We start from the raw sequence: 22,381 nt of genomic DNA, 5'->3' as shown, positions 1-22,381 counted from the left end.
AAATACCACCTCAATATTTCGACTGATGCTAAATAATCAAAGCCAATATTCTCCCAGACTCCCATTCAGCAATAATAATTACAATCGGCCTGTGTGGGTTAAAGCTTGTGATTTATCTTTGGCAGTATATTGGAGAAGACAAATGTTTTATGTTAAGTTAGTAAAAGATGAGCGCTATTTTAGATCAAGCGGCAGCAAAATAGTATCAAGAAAATCTGAATGAAATGTGTAAGGTGGAATTACTTGAAACTTCCCTGTAGAAAAACTAGCTAAGATATTAACGCCATAAGAGAATTAGTGGATACAATCTTAGGTATACACAGTTGAAATTGCAGTTATTAAAGTTATTATTAAATTTTGAATATAGATTTACTTCACCCATTCAGGCCAGATAGGAGCCAAACCTGAAAGAGAACTACTCATTCGCACAGCCAAACCCCAACATCGCTGGCAATGCTTAGGCAGAGAAGTATATATTACATAGGCATTTCTCAGTTGGCACAACCATTAAAAGTATAAAGAATGATATTTCAGACTGGAGTATTTGTAAGAATAAACAGACAATGACAAAAAGTAAAATCAGTGTATTAAACTGACACCGATCTCGTGACATCATCTCTCTGACTCATCGTGTTTTCAAATTAACTTATTTGTTATTTTCACAATACATTGCTGTCTCAATAGGCCTCAGCTTGTACTGTATATAACATTTAAATCTGACACTTCAATTACTGAACAAGACGGAAAAAAAATAACCACAAATATTTTTGATAAATAAGTATTTGAACATTTTCTGCCAAAGCAGGAATATAAAATTTTTCAAATGTAAGTCAGATGTTGAAAATATGTAGAAATAAGAGGTTTTAAATAACACAGGTAAATTGTTGAAATGAAATGACCTTAATCAAACTTTTCTTCTTTCCATAGTTTCCAAAAAGGTTTTGTTATATTTCTACACCCTACGGAATATATCTATATGGCTATATGCAATTAATAACTTGCATATTGTGCCTAATTTAAGCTAAATCAGGGATGACCTACTCTATAAAGAAATAGAAATATATTCTTTACCGTTTATCGCTCAACATGTCCAATGCAGAAATCGGGACCATTCCCCGATCTGTTAAGGTTCCACCTCCATTTACTTATTCCATGTTACTAGTATTAGGTTCTCATAATTGCAAATAGAATTTTCTTCTATGGGATTGGGAATCATAATTCAAAAACAATCTGCATTTTAGTACATTTTCTGCAGAAAAAAATACAGATTTCTTCTGCTGTTAGAAAGATAGATCAAACAGTGGGCCTGCTTCAGTGTTGGGAGTAGAGTAAGATAGAGCATGTAACTGGACAAACCATGCTGCAATGCAAGGTGTGCAAATAAAATACTGGCCGCTTTTGCATGTAACCCATAAATGTTGGACAGCTTATCCCACACCTACTGTAGTTATAAAGCTATTTCCCTTCACTATTATTTTCTACGCATTAGATTATACTAAACTTCAGTCCAGCTTAACCCAGCGGATACATCGTTTCCCGAATCTAACAATTGACCAGTTGCTTAAGGCCCTTGATGACTCCTGTCGTCTCCTCCCCATGAGCTCTTATAGAGAGTTATTTTTAAATGTCTTCCATAGGACATATATTAGCGCACATTGGGGCATTTTAATGGGTTCTTCTCAGTCCCATAGTTGTCCTAGTTGTGGGGAAGATAATGCAGAGTTATACCATTGTCTATGGTCCTGCCCTCTGGTTAGAGCTTTTTGGCTCCGGATTCGCTGGTTTGCTCTGCAGCATTTGGTAAATTTTGTTCCTTTCACTCCTGAATGGGCTATGCTAGGGATTCTGCCTGAGGGTCAGAGGGTGTCTCCTGGGAGTAAAAAGCTCTTGTTAGCTCTGAGTGTGGCTGCTAAAAAGACTATACTGCAAGTATGGATTCATCCGGGGATGCCTCATTTCTCTCTGTTTTAGGAAAAACTACTTTATGGATTTGGTTGTGGCCTCTCTGGCTAAACAATCTAAAGTATCTAAAGTTTTTGATGTTTGGGAAGCTATATAAATATACTCCCGTTGCAGACTCAATGGTTACTCAGCCAATGCTTTTCATCTATTTCATGGTACTCATTACGCCTCATAGATAATGACCCTCCTATATCAATGCAGGGGGTTTCCTAGTCCGCACGGCACTACTGTTGCTATTGTTTTTATGCTTTATTCTCTGATTTTTATTTTTTTCAATTAGCAATTTTTTGTACAGAGTGTGTTGCTTTATTAATATTTCGTTTTGTCACTTGTTAACTGTGATAAATTCACTGGATACACTCATACTTTTTATTTGTCCTTATGTAATTGTTATTATGTTTTATATTGATTCTGCTTTAAAACTGTTTTTGAGTCAATAAAATATACATTTGAAAAAAAAAATGTTGGACAGCTTTATTTTTACATAGAAATTTAGATTTCAGTTTGGACACACCCCTCCCAAATCTATCTCTCCCTGCACGTTACATCTGCCCCACCTGCAGTGCAGCATGGTTTTACCAAGGTGCACAGTTACTTGCTTTTTCTTACTATATTCCCAAATCTGAATCAGGCTCAGTATGCGGTTTGAGCTAGAGCACCTATCAGTACCATGTCTAAAGGGGATGCAGTCAGGAAACCGACGATCGAAATGCCGACCGCCGGCTTCCCGACTGCCAAATCCTGGCAGGGCACTAATGACAGGCATTGAAATCCCGACATCTGTCATTAGACCTACGCCGGAAGCCCAACGCCCGGCATACCGATCGAAGGTAAGCCGGGCACTGGGCGCGGACAGCCGCGGGGGGAAGGGTTAGGTTTCAGGGTTAGGCATCCCCCTGGGAGGGTTAGGCTAGGGAAATGGGGGGTTAGGGTTAGGCAGTCCAGGGGGGAGTTTAGGGTTAGACACCCCCCCAGGAGACAGGTTTAGGCTGCAAGGACAGGGGGGTTAGGTTAGGCACTTAGCGGAGGGTTAGGGTAAGGCACTAGGGGGGATGTTAGGGTTAGGCATCCCTAAGGGAGGGTTAGGGGTGGGGGTAGGGTTAGCATTACTTACCTAAATCCGCTGTCGGAATCTTCATCCCTGCTGGGCTTCCAGCGTCGGGATTTGAATATTAATACATACTGATTCCATCTGAAGTATTGTACCTACCATTTTACTTAAATGGTCTGGCTGGTAAGTGCTGCTAAGCTTTTAGTAAATCCCACATTTTCCAAACTGTCCATAAAACTGCCCCAACGTTCTATGTCAACATGGTCATAATGTCGACATTGTGCATATTGACATAACGTTTTTCTACTGTTAGAGCCCTAACCTTAAGCCTAACCTAACAATAACCCTAAACCTAACCCTGTAATGTTGACATTGTGACTGACATTATGTCTATGTCAGCATTCTGACTACATACCGTTACTTGCTGCTATTCTATGCTTGTTTATTTTGTTTCACACCCAGATCAGTGCCTAGTGTGGATTGTAGGGGACTCCTATGTATTCTGGGTGGCACGTCGGCCTGTGGTCAGACCAGACGGGAGGCAGCTGAGATTGCCAAGAGCTGAGGTGACAATAAGGTGGTTATTAATTCTGATTTGAAGTGGAATTAGCATAGTGCATCTGATGTGCTTGCATTGTGGAAAGAAATTGGGAGTAATCTCTATGAGGTTCCTGCTAAGGTTTTGAGTGTAGTTTCCCAATATTATAGTGTTACAGTATGATTGGAGATGGTAGCGAGCAGATGGTGGGAGTATGCCCAATCTCATAAAACTACACCAGACCAGGATAAAAGTAACAGGCTGAAGGCAAAATCTGTGGCTCATAAGCACATGGCGGTTAAACAGATTGAGTTGGAAATTGAGAAATGTCTGCCCTGCTAACAGTGACTAGGATGCATCTGATGGAGCTGGGTTTGGTTATATGATGTTTTGGGATTCAGGATGGAGTGGGGGAGCAACTGGTCTATAGCAGAGTGCTTGGATATTAATCTGCTTGCTGTACTGGGCACCCCTTCCTTATTGGTTTAAAAGCATGGAGTCTGGTAATGTAAATGCACATTAGTATTAGGCTCAATTATAGGTAAGTCCTACAAGTTATATACTGTAGTGCAACTTTGGTTCATTTTTGGGGTGTGGGTCCCTCTGGATTGCTTTGGTTGATCTGTTTCAGGGCACCACATTATAACACATTTTTCTTTTACAACACATTTTAACCCTTCACTGTTTGTTGAATATACATGTACTTCACTTTTTTATTTTCATTCTTTATATGCAGCTGTGGCTGCTCTTAACTATCTCTTTTACACTGCACTTTTCTTACTATGGCAGTGCCCTGGGGCGGCTTAGCTGGGCCAGTTTTGGGGTGTCCTGCACTCTGGATTTGAACCCTAGTATGTTAGGGACCTACCCTAAAGAGGTTACCTGGATATGGTGGGTAGGCCCATAACCTTGGCTATGGTTATGCCAAAAACCTCTATTGATTGCAAAATTTTTATTGCATTTATATTTTATCAGTAATTTGGAGCACCTGAGATTTGTCTGTTTCTGTGCCTGCAATTAGACTCCTCAGGTAGCACCTCCCATTATATATATTCAGGGTGTGCAGTCCAGGAACATTTCCTATATGCTGTACTGGGGTCACAGATGATTTTATTTTTATATGGATTAGCCTTTGGTAACACACATAAACCAAACAGGGTAGAGAGCCATCAAGGGAAAAGTCTGGATAAAATGGTGGTAATAGAAGAAGTTCAACTGAGAGCGAAGGCCCTGATTCAGAACCGGTTGCTCTGACAGAGCGATCGCTCTGAATCAGGGCCGGTCTTTTTTTTTTAGAACGGCCTCCTGGCCGCTCGCATAGCTGTGGGTGACCACCCACAGCTATAGCGAGCGGCCAGGAAGATGGTTGTGATGGTCAAGACCATCGCGACCATCGGGCTTGCGACGAGACCCTTGTGGTAGGGTCTCGTTGCCGCAAGCCCCAAAGAGATTTCGGCTCTAACAGAGCCGGAATCTCTCCACTGACCTCACTTGTGATGTCAGTGGGGCCGGCCCCAAACGGTAGGCGTTTACATGGGAACGCCTCTGTTTGGGCAGCCAACCACCGGCTCGTCCACCAAAGGGGGCATGCTGCCACTCAACATCAACAGCATGCCCCCTTTGGTGCGAGACCCGGAGCGACGCATTGCCCGTCGCTATCTGCTTCTCGCGCAAGCGCACGACGGAGCCGGCTCCGTCGTGCGCATGCGTTCTGGGCCACCATCGACATGGTTGCGAGCGCTCAGCACTTGTGACCGGGTCTGAATCAGGCCCAATGTTCCAAGACGATAAAGTTAATGTCTCAAGAATACAAGTAGTAACTGAGGGCAGTTAAATGGTTATGGTTAAAGACCAACCTCCATAGTTAATTGAGTTTAAATCATAAATGAGTTAAATAAGTTAGATTTAAGATTTTGTATGTGTTATATACTTATCTTTATAAACATGTAATGCTAACTGCTTTCTCTATGTATGTAACCAATAATGTTGAAGCCAGTTTGTATCCATACGAGCTGCTAAGCGATTTACTACTGAAAGTGAAATTATTCATCAATTGCAACAGGTCATCTCTTTCTAAGTCTTATTTTGTGAACAGTACCCACCCTCCACTACGCAAATAGCTTATGCGACATATTCCTGACTTACATCTCACATTTTGTCTCCTTTTATCTCACCACAGCAGACGCAAGTGCAACTCTGTAACTATTTTTTTTCCTGTATAGCAATTGTTTATAAAGAGAAAAGTCATTATTGCTGTAAAATTATTTAATGTAACATATCAAATGTTTTACCCTTTTGTCTGCTTCTGTATGAAAACTGCAATATTACCACTGGCACACAATCTTTGGGGCGGAATAAATAGCAGGCTAGTTGTTTGTTTTTCTTTTCTCACCCGCAGGTTTATTTCACTTCCATTTTGTGCACTTAAAAAACAAATACACTTACTTATTGCTTCCACAAACTGCTCAAAGAAGCTAAGCGGGAACAGCGGCTCCGGCAGCTCTCGGAAAAACATCTTGAGTGCTCCAGTGACAACATGTATGTCCTCCCACTGGCTGTCGTCCAAATTCAGCTTCTCTTCTGGGAAAACACGAGGAGAAATGGAACAACTGGTTTTAATGAAACAATTACAAGACACTAATTATTATGTTAATGTTTCCCTACTATCATCAGCAACCGTTAACAGCCTTCTGCACCTAGAGGTTTGGTGATGTGCTTGTTTTTTTTTTTGTTTTTTTTTAAACTCCAGGAAAGGAGCGTTTTCAATGGAATACCATCTGTAGGAATGCAGCTAACAAAAAAACAGGAGATACAAAGAGACGTGGCATTGACATAACATGTCAGATACATTTATTCCCATAATGCATCAGCATAGAAATTAGAATTACAGCTCAACATGATTCAAAGCTATTTGGTTTTGCTAGGCAGAGGGGCTAAGAATTGGCAATGATGAGCAGCTCAAGGGACCGACCTAAAGGCCTAACAGAGCCAACAGGAGACATATGCTAAGCATGGCAATAGAAAATAAGCTATTACTTTACATATGCTGGCCATGCAATGTGCTAGGGAATTATAGGTAAGCATTGTCACATTTGTTTGTGGCTGACAGCAATATCAACTAGGAATATACACAGAGCGAGGTGATGAATACTCTTTTTAATGATTTCAATAATGTTCTGTTTTCAACTCAGCAAGGTAGGCTACGTGAGGAACAATATTAGGCAGGCCCCTGTTGGTCTACCTAGGCTGTGTAAATCTGTCAGGGATGATAACGTGCCAGACACAAAAATACTCTTGTTCCAGAAATCCCTGTATTTCCACTAAGGAGAGCATTCGTTTGAAGCTAACCTGAATAGAGAATCTTTACAAACTTGAAACGGAGAACTTAAATGCAATATTTAATTAGGAGGAATGAAATAATTATCCTCCATTGCTTAGTGTTATCAGGGTATATTTGCTGAAACATCAAACATACGGTAATTACATAGAGCAGCACCTCACTACTCGGTGACAACTTTTTGAAAAGTGTGTGTTACACGAGAAAAATAAACATTTCATTTAATTAGTTTGTGTAGAAGTGATTCCAAACTGTACTGGAGGGCTTTTAAAAAATATTAGAGGTATTTAGATAAATAGGGAAAATAGGAATTAAGAACCCATGCTGTATTGGATGTGTGTCTGTTTGTAGAGCATATCTTGCATTTCTTCGCACTGTGCATGGTTAGTAGCATATGTAAGTACAAGAGATGCAGATTTATAAACACTTCAAGCACTTTTCCACTGAGGAGGCGGAACTGAGTTATAAAGGGAGTTCAAGGCTCAGTAAGGGTGTGTCAATGGAATTGCGGGTTATGCAGAGTTGGACTGAAGCCTACAGACAAATACAGATGTATTTGCCATCGTTGTGGCAAACGTGTGTACACATAGCGGCATGTGATTTGCTGCGCACGCAGATACCACAGTACCAGGGCCAGCTCCAGGGGTCTGAGCACCATGTGCCGGCCCGGTACGCAGTGCCCTAGAATCGCGAATGTGATCGAATTTGGGGGTGTGGCCTCATTACCATAGGCCACACCCCTAAGTGACGTTATTTGGAGGCGTGCCCGCATGGCACGCCTCCAAATAACGTCAGGCTGTGCGTAAACTCACTGGCTGGGCTTTCCCCCAGCGCTCTCCCGTTAGTGAATGGATGCGGCGTGCGCATCCATTCACACTCCGGGGGTCCAGCACCGTAGCGTAGCTGCGGCGGTAGGGGTCCCCAACCTCCCGATTTGACCACCCGCGGGCCACTTTGGCCCACAGGTGAAACAGCGGGACAGTATTGTCCCGCTGAAATCGGGATTTTGGGGAAGGGTGCGACTTCTATGGGTGATGCTCATGTGCGACCGCACTGGTCGAACACCCCTAGAGCCAGCCCTGCACAGTACACCAGGCTGCTGCAGCATTCACACCATGCAATCCAATGAATTGCGGGAGAGAACAAGACACATGCACCCAACTCGTGGCATACGTGCCGCGGCGGCAAACATTAGCAAGAACACATTACTATATATGTTTTTATTTCAGTGAACGAAATGCAGGAACATATATGGCTGATTTTGCATTTGTGGGTTTGTGGATCTAGCTAAAAATGTGAATGGTGGAAACCATAGAAATTAAAAATCGGTACCACCTTACTACACGTTCCACTTTGTGCTTTTCTCCTTAAACACTGCTTGGTTTAGCTTCACTTATATCTTACAGTAGCTGAAATACCCGGTGTTGACTGGGTTTAAATCTTCAAGTTATATATTAAGTTAGGCATCCCAGACCAATTGCCACCCCTCTGTGAAGTTTTCATCCAAATCCATCCAGTGAAAGGTTCAGGATAGGCTCCCCGTGTCAAAGTTCTGCCCAGCGTACACCAAAGGGAGGTCCGACCAGGACCCTAACCCCCCTAAAACCTGGCCAGGATCCAACTGGACCAATTTGCATTGGTTTTGCCCCAATAGGTGCAGGGGTGTCCGAATGCATAACTGGACAGACAAACAAACAGACCAATGAATTTTATATATAAGATCAGTCATAAGAGCAAGGGGATATTTGGTCTGTTGTATGTCACTTTTGTGCATTTGAATGTTTTGTTTTTTTGTTCACTGAAATACGCTGTCCCATGAAAGGGCACCAGAAGACGCAAACTGCTTCTTACTTACAGTTTAGGATGAGGCCCGAATTCTGCCCCTTCAGAGAATGTGTTAAAATCAAGTCTTTTTATGGGTAGGAAAATGCTCGGCTCTCCCCCAAAAAACAAGAAACTACAACCTAATGCTCCTTCTCCAGCTATTCTCTAATTTAAACATTCACGTCTTGCAAAATATGGGCTTGTTGTTACAATTAGAATGACCCCTGCCTGCCCAGGTCCTCCCTTCTGAAGCTGAAATTTTCCCACCCCATCAAATGTCACAATCTTAACCTACTATTCAATAGTAACTATCACTTACATTTGTACAGATGGGACTGTTTATTTAAGTGTGTGACTTCACAAGACTGCAATTGCACTACACTGTTTTATTGGTAACAATGTTTAACTTACAGATGAGTGCTTCGGTTCTACTTGGTTCTTTTCTCCAAATTAGCACAAGATTGGATTTATCTTATTGGCTATCCAAAACACGTGAGAGCCAGATGGCCAAAAAGATGCATTTTTTCAGATCCGAATAGAATCGAACTGCTCATCACTAGTTTAAATACAGTTGCATACCTCCCAACATTCTTATAATGAACATCTGAATTCCTGCGTGTCGAAAGTGCATGTGGCCTAGTGGTAAAGGGGCATGGCCTCGCAACATGCCCCTATTTTCAGCACTCTGGGGCGAGCCCATCGCTCCTGGAGATGCTGGGTTGTCCTCAGGCTGTCTTCTCGTGTGTATGCATAGCAGAGCAGTGATGGGGGTGCTCTCCCCAAATTACCCCCACCACGGGACACTGCAGCTCGCAGATGGTGGGACGGCGGGATAGCGTGACTGTCCCGCCAAAAACGGGACAGTTGGGTGGTATACATTTGAGTATAATTCTGCTAAGGCAGGCACATTTTACAGTATTGTTCTAGTAACTTTCATGCATTATAATTATAACAAATACTGAGAATTATATTTTTTCATACAGAACTAGGTCAATGGAGGTCTGCAAAAGCCAAGGATATGCTTTATGTTCAGTTGGGTCATTAACTAAATCGCTGCGCCCAGTTTTAAACTGGCGTTGTCATGAAACACATTTTGTACAGAATGCACTAAGCAGTACAGGAATCACCCATTTTGGACACTGTTAATAGTACTGTGCTCCACACACATCAGTGTCTTAATTGGTCTCAAGCACAGTCAGTCTTGCAGCAGAACAGAGTCTTGTACAGTAAGAGCCGTATTCAATATGAGCCGAGCCTTATACTTTCCGCCTACTTCGCCTGTTTGGCAGGCGGAAAAGTATCGCGCGCGTTCACGCTTTACCCCATATTCAATATGAAAGTACGTGAAACGGCACCCAGCGAAACTGAAACAGGTGGAAAGTACTGTCAGATATGGGGAAATCAGTCTGACACCCCCCAAAAGATGCTCTGACATGGGGGTTCAATATGATACCCCCCGATTTGGCTTGCTGATGGTATTTGGGGTTTTTAAACGGGCTCAATAGCTGCTAAATAGCGTTTTTCAATATGTGGTGCAGAATAGTATTCAGGAGTATTTTTTTTTTAAATATATATTCCCAGCAAATGTGGGGTACTTGAAAATGGGGGTCTGCATATTTAAAAGTTGCTAAAGTCTAGTTGTAAAAACCATGAAAAATTCACCTGCCACAAGCACCTGCAATCAAAAAAACACTTGGGGAACCCCCCAGAGTCAAGTTCGCTAGTTTTTAACTTTTTTTTTTCGCCCCCTTTTTCAAAGTAATTTTTTGGGGGGTCCTTAAGTGTTTTTTTTAACATTTTTTGACACAGTTTACCTTTGGGGGACTGTCTGAAGGCTGCAGGGGGGTTCCCACAACGTTGCACCCCAAAACCCCAAAACCCCAATTTTGTACTTTTTTCCGCCTGCTATTCATAGGCGAAACTTTTTCACCTGGTACATTGCATTGACTTTCCGCCTAGGCAGAAAGTCCTTCAAATTGAATTGGTAAAACCAAAACAGGCAAAAACTACATCACCCACGAAAAAGTTTTGCCAAAAACACGCGAAAATGGCTTTTCACTCCAAATTGAATACGGGCCTAAGTCTATTTATCTCTTTTGCTACAGTATCTCTCATACTCACGCTCAAGTATTTTACTCAGTATATGGTATCTGTTCTCTGTCAGTATGTATACACACTGCTACACAGTTTCACTTCTCTTCAGTATGCAGAATAATCAACGTCTGTCCAGCTGTATAACAGCAGTCCTGTGCAGTTGACCAGTATAACAGTTGTAATGGGTAGCTGGCGAATGGTACAACACAACTGTCCAGTATAACAGTGGTACAGCACAACTGTCCAGTATAACAGTGGTACAGCATAACTGTCCAGTACAATAGTGGTACAGCGCAATTATCAAGTATAAAAGTAGTATAACGCAGCTGAGCAGGATAACAGAAGTACAGCGCAGCTGGTCATTATAACAGTAGTGCAGCGCAACTGGCCATTATAACACTGGTATCTCTCATCATAACACTCTGTCTCATGCTCACTATCTACCCCATCTGTGACACCCCTGTCTACCTTTTAGAATGTAAGCTCTCATGAATAGGGCCCTCTTCCCCCCATGTGGTTTTCCTTCCCTCACTATTACCTATGGAAACTAACCCTTGACTTCTGCCACCGTACTACTCATTTCAGTGTTATGACCACTGTTGCAGCAATGTTTATATACCATGTATTTGTCCTGCATTGTATTGAACTGTAAGTCATTGCTCTCTCGCTCTGCTCAATTGTTTATGTACTTTGTTAGGTGCTGCCAAACCCTTGTGGTGCCACATAAATAAAGAATAATAATAATGCTGTGCAGCTGGCCAATATTACAGTGGTACAGCGCAGTTGTCCAGTATAACAGTGGTACAGTGCAGCTGGCCAGTGTATCAGTGGTACAGCAGCTGGCCAGTATAACAGTGGTACAGCAGCTGGCCAGTATAACAGTGGTACAGCAGCTGTCCAGTGTATCAGTGGTACAGCGGAGTTGTCCAGTATAACAGTGGTACAGCGCAGCTGGCCAGTATAACAGTGGTACAGCAGCTGTCCAGTGTATCAGTGGTACAGCGCAGCTGTCCAGTATAACAGTGGTACAGCGCAGCTGGCCAGTATAACAGTGGTACAGCAGCTGTCCAGTGTATCAGTGGTACAGCGGAGTTGTCCAGTATAACAGTGATACTGTGCAGCTGGCTACTATAACTGTGGTATTACACAGTTGTCCAGTAGTAAACAAACAGTGTCAGGAACACAAATTACCAGGATCAAATCTTTGCAACATACTGTAAGGCTGCATGGACATACTTAAAGCCAAAAATGTGCATTATCTTTCATACGGATTTGAAACAGATCAATATCTAGTAAAAGTGCATTAAAGCAAATTCTACAGATTGACAATCAACAGCATTGTGTGTTGCATTGCACAACTGACGTCAGGCACAATTTAAACATAAACACCAGGGGAGAAAGTTCCCACAGTAGCCTCTCAATAGATTTCATGTGCATCTCAGCATAGCTGTGGTCATCAGGTGACCTCCCCGTTAAATGCAATCAACTTGATTGTCTAAACATGATCAATTACCACCCCCCATTTTCCTCCCCAGGCTTTTAATGCTCATTTGGAACAGAACTCTCTATACACACAAGCAGGCAGAGTCTTCTTAACAGTCATCAGCAACAAAGACATCAGAGGGAAGAACCTGATGGCTTACTGTCACGTTAAAGAACGGGGGGGCTTTGCATGGGTAAAATGTGTCAGATATTTGGAAATGTCCCTCTCACTGTGGTGCCACACCCCCTGCGTGAACATCTAATAAAATTGGTTATACTCCTGATTAAATCATTTTCTCCTTTCCCACTACCATACTTTTCATAATGGACCTGTGTGCTTTACAGCTGGTGTTCTTCCCATGACACCAATTCTTACTTTATCTTTTAAGCACTTTGTAGCTCGGATCTCATGCAGAGGGCTTATGTTTTGTTAAGAGCTTCATTCTTACAGAAATAGCTGAACACATGTTCTAAAAATGTTGTACAATTTATTGCTTGAAACACATTTAGAAAATGAAAAAGTAGTTATATTGCAATGGTTGAAGATGAAATGCACACAAAATAATGTGGAGTGTTATGAGAGTGTGGTCATTGAAAAGGGCATTGTTATGGTATCACATTTCAAGTACTGACTATTATATTTGCACTTTTTAAGATGACGAAGCCATGTATAAGCTTTATAAGCTTTAGAAGTTGTGTTTAAAAAAATAAAAATCAAATATGTTTTTACTTGATGATTTATAAAACTTTTTATTTAAATGAACAATATATTATTATTATTATTATTATTATTTATTTATATGGAGCCACAAGGGTTCAACAGCACCTAACGAAGTACATAAACAAATAAGCAACAACAGTGACTAATGCTGGCCATACACGCTACAATTATCGGGACGATCCGCCCGATATCGGCGGATCGCTGCGATAATTGTAGCGTGTGGGGGGGCGACCGAGGGTTAAATATTGCTCGGTCGGGCATGCTGGATTGTCCAGCATGCCCGTCCGATGCGATATTTCCCGTTAAACTGTCGGCCACATCGGGCAATGTATGTCCAGCGCAGCCGACAGACAGACATTTCCTGTGTTCCTTCCTACGGAAGGAACAGGGAAATGTCTCCTCCCCCGGGGACGGAGCGCAGATGTCTGCCGGCGACTTCTGCGGCTGGCAGCCGGCCAGATAAAATGTCTGTCGGTCTGACAGACATTTTATCTGGTAGTGTATGCCCAGCATTACAGTACAGAATATTGCAGGAAAATTACATGGTTTATAAACATCGCTGCATCAGCGGTCATAACACTCAAATAAACAGCAGAGCGGCAGAAACCAAGGGTTAGGTGCCATTGTAGGGAGTATGGAGTAGGTGATACCATAAGTAAGGGAAGGAAAATCACATGAGGGCCCTGAGAAGAGTTATGAATTTTGCCCTTGGCCTTATTTTACCAACTGAGCGCCACCGAAACAAACTCAAAAGCCAAAATATAGTTCTATCCAGGATCATTATCAGGAATGTTCGTAAGATCATTGCTATCAGGTTAAGAAGGTTCTACCTTAAGATGGCTTTAATAATATAATTTTTTACATCTTCTTCAGCTTTCACTTAATAAAAGGATGTTTCTCTTTTGTGCTTAATCCTGTGCTTTTCAGACATGTCTGTATCATTCTGCGAGAAGATCGTTTTCGTACCTGGGCTACAATTCAAATTATACCGCAAAGTTAATTATTTCAAGTTACTGTAATTAATGCTGTGCAAGTTCTTTCTCATTAGTCCACAAAAACTGTTCAAAATTATTTAGGCAAAACTGGAAGGCCAAAGAAACAAGCAAGCATTTAAAAGGCACATCTTACTTCTGCAAATGCCCTGTTGAAAATCCAATCCCCCTTTCCCATATTGCATAGTCATGGCTACTTCCTCCGGGACCCTTCTGACTGTTCTTGACTACATAAATTGTTATATGTTCTTTTATAAACTAGCAAGCAAACCGTTGATATCCTTACATGTATGAGTGAAAGCTTTTTTTTTCAAACACACATAAATGTTCTAATCTACAGTTCCATGTGCCGCTGTGACATCACTAGCCCTTTACAGCCATGGAATTCTGCATTTGGGAGCTGTCACAGTTAACCTGTTTAGAGGGAACTTCAGAGTCAAGGGTTTAATTTATAGTTCATTAATTCTTCAAATCACTCATGCAACTATTGAAGTAGTAGCCTAAATTAGAGGTAACCGACAAAAAATTCATAAAATAGCTACAAGGTTCAAAATACACGCACGCATGCACGCACGCACACGCACACATAACTTCTTGAAACATTGTAACTTCTGACAAGCTTGTATATTAAAGAATAATATATATTAAACATATGACACTAAGGCAGCCATATTGTTTTTAATTTAAACAAACCAAAACATGTCTGCTAAGCGAGCATCTCCTCATTAAACAGACCGTGCAGCCTTCATTACTCAAAAAGAACATCAGAGACAAAGTGATATTTGTTATCTTGCTGAATATACAAAAATGTGTGAGTAAATTTTATTTGAAAGGGTGTATTTGTCACTTGAGAAATAATTTATCACTATGGCGGATCAAGCACTTCCTTCCAGACGCTAGTATTTGTGATCTCACACTGGACATCCAGATAATCCTGATAATGATGACAGGGAAGGCAAAATTACTTGTAACACAATGTTTCCCTTCTCTCTAATCCCTTGCTGATGACCTGGATAAGGAATAATAGTATCTGCTACTGTATGGGAAGAACATGACTGATGTTTAACAGAATTTTACATTTGTGGGGGATATTTGGGGCCTTCCTCTTTTATTTGAAAAAGAATGCATTTACAATTTTGAATAACAATTACAGAATGATTGTCTGAAGAAAGTCATTAGTTTAAACATTTCCAATTCCATTGAAAAGTGTTTGGAACCCTTTTCCGCTCTATCACAAATGTCCATAGAATTTGGCAATAATTAAGGGTATGCGGAGTGCCAGGGGAAGAGTTCTGCTGATCACATGACGCTCACATCCAATCATGAGTGCCTTCTTCAACTAGGTACAACCTGCTATCTCCAAGTCCTCTGGGGGCCACAATGATGCAACCACGAGTCACACTCACACACTTTCCAGCAGTACACCACCCCCATCCCAGCTGCGCCCAGGAGGGGGCAGCCAGGGAGTCGGCGAGTACTGTATGCATAACACATTTTTAATTATGGAAAATATGTAATATGGTAGGAACAAAGAGTTTGTGTCAGTCGGCAAAACCAATATACTGTCCAAGTCAGTAGGTTAGTCTTATTAGAATTGTTTGCTATCAGTAACTAAATAAATATAGAAATTGCTCTTTTAATTATAAAATATTGAGGCTCCGATTCACCGTTCTGCCAATCTGACCTGATCTGCGATCCATTCCGCGGATGGGAGACTATCGTTGATTGGTGGATCGGGGAAATTTAACATGTGCAAAATCCCTGACTCGCTGATTCCAACCATTTTTCAACATGTTAAATATTCCCGATTCCCGGACCCTGCTGTCAGCAGAACAGGGAATTGCCGCATTAGCGGCTATTACATATAAGGGGTCTATTTACTAAGCTTTGTTAGGAGTTAAAGTGAACTGAGGTAAGGTACCAGCCAATCAGCTCCTGATTGGCTGGTACCTTATGTCCATTCACTTTATCTCCTAACAAAGCTTAGTAAATAAATCGACACCAGAGTCTGGAACGTACATATTGGTCCTAGCTGGTAAATCTTTCCACCTTTCGGCATGCCATTTAAAACAGTTCCGCATGCCATGTGCTAGTATGCACTAGAGTTTCACTTTGGTGGAATAGAAACACATTCAACCAGTGCAATAAAAAGAAATAATTCAATCAAAATATATATGTAGACCAGTACTGATGTCCTCTCAGACTTATGACTAATTTAATGTAGAAATGAAGCTAAAAAAGCAATAATTTAGGAGAAAAAAATAATGAAAGTACTAGTAAAGTTGTATTATAAGTTACATTTACAGCAATTTATTTGCAAAGTTGTAAATTAGGAGCAGTCACCTCTTTCAAGTTCACCCTGATATGTGAATTTAGTCACACAAGTAAAACAGATAAGGTACAGTCCGGGGATCTGCATTTTGTGCAGTTCATATACAGTATGTCCGTATAAATGGTCTATGCCCTTCTGTTCTCTGCTTTGCTTCAGTACCTTCCTGTAACAACCAGAATACCCACAACCATGGCTTTGATGCCATCAAATGTAAAAATCATAAACAAATCCTAACAAATTGATCAGCAATAGAGACAGCAGATGCTTTACTAAGTGCTCAGGCTGAAGTTTTCCATTGAAAAGCCTTATAGGTTTCTCAGTTAACATAATTAACTCACAAGAATCCTGAGAAAGCATGATATGAGACACAGATAGAAAATCAAAGATTTCAGCGAGTACTGCTGGGGGATTAACGTTTCTAACACAGCAATAAAAATATTAATTAAAACTATCTCTCTTAAATATAAAATACAGTTACGGAATTAGTACTTAGCTAATGAATTAGTTTGTGTGCTTTCTCGGAATGTACATAAACTTGAGATGAGCAGGGAGATTTAATGTGGAATGAGGTACTAAAAACGAAAACATATATTAAAATTCAATATATTTATACATGTTGAAGCAATAAATGGGTCAATAATACATTATTATAATTATAGTTAGTAGAATGTCAGAATTTTTGAGAGCTGCCATTATGAGGTCTCTAACGGAGCTAAACACAGTCCAATACTACATTTTCTATTTTTAAAAATAGGTAAAGTAAAAGATTGTTCTAGTAGCAGGAATCATTGCTAAGAGGGTATTTTATTTATTCATCCCAGTTAGCGACTTGTAATATTGGATAGGTTTATACAGATGTTTTACAAAATTCACCAAGCAACTAATAAAGTATTTCCTAAGAAAAGCAACAGTGTAATGACAAACACAGAAATACAATAAATAACAATTCACAGGCTCCATGTGCAAAGACAAGACTAAGTGGTATATTTATTAAAAGAAGCTTTTGGGAATACCCTCAAAAATGTAGTGTTCTGAGGATGTAAGAAGGGGTGACTGCAGCAGATGTTTCCACTATCTGCTGTGGTGCCCCTGTTTTCATTCACTATAGCAGCCTTCATAGGTGTCTATACGGACTGCTAACTTATGACATTTACCAGGTTCTGTACTGCAAAGCTTATACAATAGCTAATACTTTCCTCAGGTGGTGTTAGCCATTGCTAAATTCTTCCGGAGAGGGATCCCAAGAATCCTTTCCCAGTAATGTCCGCTCGCACATGCACGGTCTGACCCTTAGCTACTGTCCCTTCATGTGACTATTATTATTATTGGTATATTCAGGCGATACTTCATTTCTTAGTGCAGTGATAGGCGGCAATAACAAATTATAAGTATCGGGACCGATTCCAGATTAATTGTACCTTTTTGCCCTCCAAGAGGATAAAAGCCAAATGTGCGCTAATTTGGCAAAGAGAACCGAGTCAAAAATGAACTGCTCATCTCTAGTATATAGAACACACTACAAGTAATGACAGTAAAGGCAGTATTATATTTCTTATGCAGACATAGGGGTAAATTTACTAAAGGTCCATTTTAATCGATTTTTCAGGGGCTAAATCACACATTTACTAACAATTTTTTTAATATTGTATTTTAGTATTAGTAAATGTGTGATGGGCTTGGCCGCTGAAACACAACATTGATGTTGATCGATTTAGATCAGGGGTGGGGAACCTTTTTTGGTTCCGAGGGCCTTTTAATATTTATAACATTATTCGAGGGCCTGGTGCAGGCCACGCCCCCTCCATGTGATGTCACAAGGGGCGGGACCACAGTCCCCAGTGATTACAGCATTGCCTGGAGCATCCTGAAGAGCTGTAAGGGCAGCAGTGTGACCGTCCGATGCATCCTAAGGATGCTCCAGACGGCACTGTTGCATAGATTCTGGCTGCAGGGTGCCAATCTAGGCACCCTGCTAGTCAGATGAGGCTAGCAGAAAAAGCTCAGAGGGCCACACCAAATGATTCCGTGGGCCTTATACGGCCCACGGGCCTGAGGTTCCCCATCCCTGATTTAGATGGAGTTTTAAAAAATGTAAATCGATCTTTAGAAAATGTACCCCTTACTGTATAACTTCCCAACAAGAACCCATTACATTCCTGTAAACAGGCCAAGCCCAACTGTGGTTCTTACTACATAAGGAATAAGTGATATTAACATAGGATTACAAAACTGACATTCCTTTGGTTCTATGTATATATCTCTGTTTTTCAAAGAAAAATGGTTTAAAATCACTTACTTTAAGGGATCACCTTGTTTGTACTCATGTAGAAACAAACAAAGGGATCATTGTACATACAGTCATTTTGGAGTAGAGGATTTTGGAGCATAAACAAGGGGTCGGAGCAGGGTGCATTATGTATGGTAAAAAGTGATCTTATTATTATTCGTGCAATCCCTAGCTCGACCCTCACTCCTACTCCAGGCAAACCCCCGGTAGATGTTCAAGACGAAGAATTTGTGATGTGACATAGGGGTCTATTTACAAAGCCTTGATTGGAGATAAAGTGGACTGAGATAAAGTACCAACTAATCAGCTCCTAACTGTAATTTTTCAAACACAGCCTGTGACATGGCAGTTAGGAGCTGATTGGCTGGTACTTTATCTCCATTCACTTTATCTCCATCCAAGACTTAGTAAATAGATCCCATAGTGTCACTCATTCAGTGTTTTTAATGTTCATTGTGCATTCGCAAATCAGATGCCATCTGTTGACTTGGATAGCTTCTAACTGCAAACAGAAACTTTTTCATATACAAAGCAAATTCTGTATGTTCTTGCTAGAGGTGTGTGTTCAGATTTCTGAAATCCGAACACACCTGAATTTAGGGGTTCCAAGTAGAACCGGGTCAAGGTTCGGATTCACATATGTGTCCCAGGTTTGAATCTGTTGCCGGTTCCAAACTCAGATTTGAAAAACGAACTTGGGTTTTGGATTCGGACATTTTAGCTGTTTTTATTGATTTTTTTATTGATTTTTATCGATTTGTATCCAAAACCAAAACACTTGAGGGTGGTTTTGCAAAACCAAAACAAAAACACGAAGATGAATCCAGATCCAAAACCAAAAAACGGGGGTCTGTGCCAGTGATGTAAATTCATCCCAGACGCCCGGAGGCAAGTTATGATTTGGTGTCCCCACCCCGTCACAGCTGCTGACACTGTAATGTAGCAATGCGCATGCAGACAGTCTATAGATAGTTGAAGGCAGCAGCTGATGGTCTGACATGGAGCTCTCCACTAGCGAATGGTGGCTTCTCAGGTGCCGGGAAGGGGTGCCATGAATTGGGTGGCCGTAACTGTACACTCCGTGTACATAGTTAAAGGATGAATATGCTGTGGACAATGGAGGAGGGGCCCCTTCATAGCTGGAACCCGGCGGCTCCATTGTCTCCCATAGTTCTGCCCCTGGTCTGTGCACATCTCTAGTTCTTGTATGATGTACACACGTACAGGGCAGACCTAGAATTACATCGTACTTGCTGACTTTTTACCTAGGCTGCCAGGGAGATGCCAAAGGTACAGGAAGAGTGTAGCACTGAGATTCGTATCATCATGGCGCTGTACAATGCTACGATTCACAACATTGTGCAGCAAGGGGGATATCGCAGTAACACTATTCACCACAAATCACGTCATTGTGGCTCCAGACCAACCACTTCACTGTGGCGAATGCGGCAGAACGGACTACTTTCTTAGGAGTCCAGGATCTTTTCACCAAAATTCGGGAGACTTCTTGACATTCTGAGAAAGCAGGCACATTTTCCCTTGCACCACAAAATGTTTATTTCAGGTGTCCACTTGCACTCAGCAGCTGCATGTGCACCCAACTATAAATCAGTCCCTACCGTCACTGCCCTGTGTACGTCAAACTGTATGCACCATATAAAAATTAAATAAAAATAATAAAATATTAACAGTTTTTGTATTCTCAAAGTTACATTGTAGTCTCTAATTCACTTTGCTACTGTACAGAAGATTTGTGATGTCTGTGTTTTTCTGTTTCGCTTGTAGGGGATTAGAGAAATATGTTCAGAAAACAGTTGTCTCATAACATTCGGGGTAAGAGAGTCAGAGGTGACAATTCATTCCTCATTAGATGATGTGGTATTTCCAGCCCCTGGTATTGCAGCTGTATAGAACACAAAGGTATTATTTAAGTGTAGCGGAATGAACACAATTCAGGCCCTACATATCGAGAAAGAGACACGATGGTAATGTGCTTAATGCCGGTGATGTCATCTTTCCATAACCTCCTCAGTCACAAGGCAGAAATATCACTGATAAGTTGTGACCATGCTGAATGCTAATGAATGGATTCACTGTTGCTGCAAGTCCAAATTATGATTTATATCTGCAGTCTAGCTTGCTGTTTTTTATTGCTGTGTCTTATTGTTAACAAGGCATCACTTGTTCTTACTGCACCTCAAGGCATAATAGTTTCTGGGAAGCTAAATAAGATCTATTCTAAAACTGCAAGACAACATTCCAAGGTTTCTCAACATAACTTGCTGGCCAAATTAGGCCATCTGAGGAACTGAGGGTGGCTTGTCCGTCTGAGATTGTACCATATCATGAAATAGATAAGATAAACGTTTAATAAGGCAAAGCATCATTAAAACATAATTGCATTCATTTGTTAGTACTTAAAGGCAGATAATGGTTTTGGTTGTGCTTTTGTAGACTTTAATCTCGTCCTACTAGGAAACTACCACTTACTTTACAAACATATATGTTGATAATTAATAGAAAGCGCTTCCTCCTTTATATGCATCTTAGGACAGCATGACTTTATTTTATATTCTTATGGATGGTGGGAGCCTGGTGCTTGTGGTAAGTATTGTTATGTATTCTGTACTATCTCAATTCAATAGGAGTAGGTGACAACCAATCAGAAGAGAAATAGTGATCACCAGAAGTGAAATAGCGATCAGTAGATCACTATGGGTTCTTATGGTGATAACTTTTTTTGTGTAATCTTCATAATGTTCAGAGGTTCATTAAAACTAGAGAATTAGGTTCGGTTTTGCTGAAAATCAAACACACCCAAACTTTGGGGTTTCAAGTAGAACCAAGTCCCGGCACGGGTCTACCCATAAGTCTGGATTTCGGATCTAGAAACCGGATCTCGGCTTTTGGATTGCTTGTAAACAGGTAAAAATTACATATTTTAACGGATTTATCAATTTGAATTAAATCCAAAACAGAGAACAAGCCAAACATTTGAGGGTAGTTTTGGCAAAACCATAACATTTGAGGGTGATTTTGCCAAAACCAAAACACGGAGGTCTGCGCACATCTCTTTTGGATTCCCAGAACAACAGGAAGTGTTAGATTAAATCAAAATAATTTTATTGTATTTATGGCATGTATAAATACAGCTACAATGTGAACTGCATACTATACTGTGGATGTTATGTATATGTGAAATAACTATAATGATAATAATGATTTTACTTCTATATATGTATTATGTGAGATAATGAATATAACTGTGGTCCTATAATGATTGAAAATATGTGCGTTTTATGTATGATCACCATATTACATATAAATATGTATATGAAAATGAAATATAATATAATTTGCGGTTTTAATATACCATCAGCCCTTGATTTGTGGGGTTGGTAACCTTTCTCTGAGATACAATCCTTTTACCAGTTGCAAAGTTGCTATGTATTAATATTTTATTTTATAAACGCATAGGGAGAGGTTGCTATAAAATCCAACACTAGGGGCCCACTGTCATGAGCTCATACCCCGTTAAACGGTGGGACAGGAGGTTCGGAAGATTATCCCTATGTGTGATCATCCCTGTCAGCATCTTTCAGTTGTTGTATGTTAGCAAAATGTCAACTATTGTGTAGTATATTATTTTGTAATACATTTTATATCCATATGTATGGCTAAAAGCCTCTTTTTCTGGAGGTTTTCATTGGCGTGAGGGTCTATTCCTAGAAGTATCCAGGTGATTGGCCAGCTCAATTGAA

At 40.8% G+C, this 22,381-nt stretch overlaps 1 protein-coding gene across 2 annotated transcripts in view; it reads right to left on the bottom strand.

Moving 5' to 3' along the window:
• Nucleotides 1-22,381, bottom strand: part of ARHGAP15 (Rho GTPase activating protein 15) — a 724,185-nt gene that overhangs the window by 157,885 nt on the left and 543,919 nt on the right. For both annotated transcript variants that reach the window (XM_088474917.1, XM_088474916.1), the window contains one exon: nt 5,997-6,131. In XM_088474917.1, the coding sequence (XP_088331043.1) occupies nt 5,997-6,131 (135 nt within the window). The remainder of the gene's footprint in view (nt 1-5,996; nt 6,132-22,381) is intronic.

This window comes from Taudactylus pleione, unplaced genomic scaffold, assembly GCF_031769625.1.
Source record: "Taudactylus pleione unplaced genomic scaffold, aTauple2 ptg000156l, whole genome shotgun sequence".
Classification (NCBI taxonomy): Eukaryota; Metazoa; Chordata; class Amphibia; order Anura; family Myobatrachidae; genus Taudactylus; species Taudactylus pleione.
This window is presented reverse-complemented; position numbering and strand designations above follow the sequence as displayed.